Genomic DNA, 5,150 nt, shown 5'->3' on the forward strand with positions numbered 1-5,150 from the left:
TCACTCCCCGTGTCCGGACATGTGCTCCTTGAGGCTCTCAGTGCTTGAACCCACGAATGAACATAGAGTACACTTAAAGACCCCTGCTCTCATATGCGTACGCATGTGAAGTTTTAAACGCTCTTTCCTATTCGACCAATAAGGGCACACTTCACATTTGTAGGGTTTTTCCTCTGTGTGCGTACGCTTGTGCTGAGCCAGCGTTCCCTTTAAAGCCGATGCATAAGGGCACCTGTCGCATTTGTAGGGTTTTTCACCTGTGTGCGTACGCTGGTGCTGATGGAGCAAGCTACTTCTAGCCGTTGTAAAAAGGCACTTTTCGCATTTGTAGGGTTTTTCGCCTGTGTGTGTACGCTTGTGCACAATCAGCGTGTCATTTCTATCTGTTGCATAAAGGCACTGGTCGCACTTGTAGTGTTTTTCCCCAGTGTGCGTACGCTTGTGCCGAATGAGTGAACTATTTGTAGATGCTGTGAAAAGGCAGTTTTCGCACTTGTAGGGCTTTTCACCTGTGTGTGTACGCTTGTGCCGAGCCAGCGTTTCCTTTAAAGCCGCTGCATAAGGGCACCTGTCGCATTTGTATGGTTTTTCGCCTGTATGTGTACGCTTGTGTCGAAGTAGCTTGCTAGGTGAAGCAGCTGAAAAACGGCATTGGTCGCCCTTGTGTGGTTTTTCCTCAGTGTGAGAAGAGGCCATATGCATTTCAGGTTTGCAGGGCGCCTCAAACGCCGCTGGGCACAGGGGGTATTTAAATTTTTTCTCAGTAGTATGCAATTCGATGTGTCTCACAGCGTCGGGAAAATTCATAGAAATGTACGGGAAGAACATGCACCTCAACTCCTCTTCTGTTGGCTCAAGGTTCTGATACCGAACAGAATTGTCTTCACTCGTAGCCAGCGATGGCCCCAAGTCCTCCCAATTTGTATTGGCCACATTTCCGAGCTCAGAGGTCGACGCCGATGGCAGAACAGAATTCAGGGGAAGGTGCTCGGGACTGGATACTGCCTCTGAAATTAAAGTTGTTAACCAGTGTATGTTAGGGAAAATGGATATTTTCGTACCTATTCGTGCAATGGTTCAAGAACGCCATAACATTTGGCTCATTGCACTAAAACACACTGATGCGAACTAACATACGGTACACGTACATACTGAGAAAATACACCAAGTCGACGATTAATCAAACTATCAGAAGAATTTTCAAGCGAGGACTTTGACTCTTAAGCCACAGTGTGCAAATAGTCGTTGATTCAATTTCTCTTGCCTGGCTTGAAAATGTACCTCGATAGCACACGGAAGTGGAATGCCTTTTTATTTATTTATTAACTTATTGAAAATACCCTTAAAGGCCATCTTCCGAGTGTACTACGTAAGGGGGGGGGGGGGGGGTAGGCAATAGAAATGACACTTACAATGTGACATGAAAAAAACCCACAATAAAACAAATTATTATACGCAATCATGTAACTAAATATCATATACGAACAAGAAATATACCGGGTGGAATAACAACAACAGGTGAATTACTAAATCTAAATACATAGAGTAACATGCGCATCGTAGCATATGGGATGGTAAAGGTTGGCACTAGTAGAACTGTCGAAGTCTTTAGATAAGTAATTAAGCAAACAAGAGAGGGGGGATGAGGGGCTCGCTATAAATATGAGAGAAGCCAACAGCCACAGAAACCAAGGAACACGAGGGATTTTTAATTAATTAATTTATTTTGTGCTGTTGTTCGCTTTAGAATATTACTGAATATGTTATCGCTTAAAGCTAGTTGATTAGAAAAGCAGAAGAAAAAACAACCACATGCCGCCGGAGGGATCCGAACCCACGACCACCGAATTACGCGTCCGGTGTTCTACCGCTGAGCTACGGCGACGGCTGTCAATTCTGCTTTCGGGGGTATTTATGTTTTACACATAACCTAACCTTCAGAGTGTTCACCAGCGCCCCCCACTCTCTTAAGCGGCGGACGTAGCACGTCCTGAGTTACCGCTGATGTGACGTAGAACGTCATCGAACGGCGAGGGTGGAAGCTGTGTGAGAACCCTCTTATGCATCCTATGGCGTCAAGGCTGCCAGAACCGAGGCTCTCGCTAAGCAATTAAGCAAACAAGAGAGGGGGGATGAGGGGCTCGTTATAAATATGAGAGAAACGAACAGCCACAGAAACCAAGGAACACGGGGGATTTTTAATTAATTTATTTATTTTGTGCTGTTGTTCGCTTTAGAATATTACCGAATATGTTATCGCTTAAAGCTAGTTGATTAGAAAAGCAGAAGAAAAAACAGCCACATGCCGCCGGTGGGAGATCAGTTCTTGAAATTCAAATGTTTTAAATTCGGTAACGATATTGGATGGTAAGCGGTTCCACTCGATGATTGTGCGGGGTGTCAATGATTTTGCAAAAATGGATGTGTGGCATGGCTTGCGCTTAGCTTTAAAAGGATGATGGCGGCGTGGAAAATAGGCAGCAGGTTCCTCAAAGAAATCTTGACACAGCGATGGGTGATGATAAAGTTTATGAAAAAGTGAAAGACGGGCAAGTTTACGGCGGAAAGCAAGTTCTTTTAATTGCGTGCGCGCTTTTAAAGCCTTTAAAACCCGTTTGTGAGTAAAGCAACTGCCATATCGCGATGGCGTCTGATGTTTGCGCACTCTGTGTAGCTTTAGGCTTTATATATGCCCATCACTGTGTTATCCAGTGATGAGCATATATGCAGCTAGCTATGGACAGAAAAATGATAGGTGTAACGTTAAGAGATCGGAAAGAGCAGGATTGGGTAAAGGAATAAACGTGGGTTAATGACGTCCTAGTCGAAATCAAGAGGAAGAAATGGGCTTTGGCTGAGCATGTAATGCGGCGGCAAGATAACCGCTGGTCCTTAAGTGTAACGAAGTTCATTCCAAGAGAAGGCAAGCGTGGCAGGGGGCGGCAGAAAGTTAGGTGGGCGGATGAGATCATGAAATTTGCGGGGATACGGTGGGTGCAGTTGGCGAAGGACAGGGTTAATGGGGAGACATGGGAGAGGCCTTTGTCCTGTAGTGGGCGTGGTCATGCTGATGATTATTATTAGAAGGCCCTAACCTTATTTTCTGGCCACTCTTTGAATTTAGACCGTAGCTTTCTTGCAATGTTTCGAAGCACATAAGTATCGTTCTGTTTGATGATGTTTAGGTCCCAGTGCGACTCAAGTTGTGGGGAACCCCGTAGTGAAGGGCTATGGATAAGTTCGATCACGTCGGGGTTATTAATGTGCACTGACATCACGCAGCCCTACGGTCTGTAGCATTCCTCGTCGATCGAAATGCGACACACACCGCCGTGATCGATGCCGCTGCCGAGCACCGTAACTACCGTGCAGCCGCGGTGGCGCAATTATAAGGTAGGCAGTTGCACTTAATTCTAATTAAACACTCCATAATTCAGATTGCCACTTTCCAAATTAGTATTGTACCTGAGCAGATCAACATGTCTAAGTACTTCACACAAAACTAAGTGACGTCTGAAATTGGTATTAAATGCGACGAATATACAAGCACAGAAATGAAAAAAAAAATTAAGAGTCAACTTTCCCCTCCCTCATGAAAGGAAATGTGCACACTCAGGATATGAGTAAGAGCCAGAAAATACAGTGTACGGCTGGGTATAAAAACTATGCAAATTATCACCAATAATGGAAGGTGAAGCAAAGAAGCGTGCACAAAGAATACGCGTGATTTGTCTGAGTTAAAATATTTGTGAAGTTATTTTCGAGTTGACCAGTGAATAGCATACAAGCTAATGGGCAAACATAGGTTTTCTTCATAAACCGGTCAGTTGCAGTTAAAGTATTTGCACAACATCATTCTAAGAAAAAAGGGCTCTCAAGTTTGCGTTTTGTCCACAATTGCAGGCCTGACCTTCTTGAACATGTGTCCCAATGAATGACGGAAGTGCGTGTGGTGCGGCTGGTTGAACTCAACTGTTTAGACGTACATGCCCGATCTCTAATTAGCTTTCGCTAAACTACGATATGCCCAGAGAAGATGTATTATCCATGATCGCAATTTCCCGTGAGGTTATAAATATTCTTGAGACTTTTATATAAAAAAGTGAAGGCGCCGCACAAAAGCACATCCAAGAGTGCGGAATTCACAGCTAATATTTTTTGCAATATGAGAGATCAGTATACACAGCTGAAAATGATGAGCGCGGCAAGGAACCCACTATATACCCCTGAGAAATGAAAAGAAAGACGGTGCAACATTCGGAAATGTGATTAGAAAAAGAGTTTCTAAGCTCGATGTTTCTGTAAATATGCTACTAAACACTGCTAAAAATTAAGCTACGAAAAAAACTCCGCATTCACGTATGAACTCCGCATACACGTAGTTCGGTTGCTTACAAGAAAGCGCTACCGCACGACTTCTGCGGCCCCAGCTCTGCCCGCCAGCCACGAACGAGCGAGAGAAAATGCGCTAGTCTTCCGCGATCCTTCGGTCGTCACAAATTCGCAGAACACGGATGCTAATGTTTGTTTTTGTTTCTTCGCTTCACTGATTTGCTGGCGTGGTGTTGCAATATCTCTTTGTGCTCTACGCTTTCTCGAGTACTGCACTGTGTGCGTCGCTCTGTTTCGCACAATTGGGAATGATTTGTAGTTAATTTGAATCTTGTCTCTACTGTAAAAAGAGATGTCCAATGAACCTTTCTCTGAGTGTGACCATTCTCCAGGCTGCAAACGGTGAACGTGACCTCCCATTGGCACTCCTCCTCACCATTTGTCACTTCGTCGAGGTCAGATTCCGAATGAAAGTCCATGAAACTTCCGGTTAGGGCCTATGTGGGCAGCTGTTCCGTTCTAATGGCAGCTGGTTAAGTACACCACCCGTGCGTATGGCGAAAATCCACGATTTCCTCTTGTCTTCAGCTTACGCCACGTGAACACCTGCAGAGAATGAAAATAGAATATTTTGAAAAAGAGATTTTTTGCGAAGTACACTTGGCGCAAAATGTTTACTGGGCACACGAGTGGCCGAAAAACGTTTCTCGCGTTGCGTGCGAGACAGCGTGCACAGCACATGGTCGTGCTCCCGTGTTTGTCTCAGCTTACGGTTCCCAGTCCTGCTTATACGGGATAGTTGAGATAAAATCTCACAT

General features: G+C 44.7%; 1 protein-coding gene across 1 annotated transcript; it reads right to left on the reverse strand.

Moving 5' to 3' along the window:
* On the reverse strand, positions 1-4,811 carry LOC149335804 (uncharacterized). Its single transcript, XM_089554014.1, has 2 exons — positions 4,769-4,811; positions 1-1,007 (listed from the first exon to the last, which is right to left on the reverse strand). Exons 1-2 carry the CDS (start codon positions 4,809-4,811, stop codon positions 1-3), a joined length of 1,050 nt encoding a protein of 349 aa, XP_089410140.1.
* Between the last annotated feature and the right edge of the window lie 339 nt (positions 4,812-5,150).

The sequence above is a fragment of the Amblyomma mixtum genome, chromosome 7 (genome assembly GCF_055824585.1).
Source record: "Amblyomma mixtum isolate Tamu chromosome 7, ASM5582458v1, whole genome shotgun sequence".
Lineage (NCBI taxonomy): Eukaryota > Metazoa > Arthropoda > Arachnida > Ixodida > Ixodidae > Amblyomma > Amblyomma mixtum.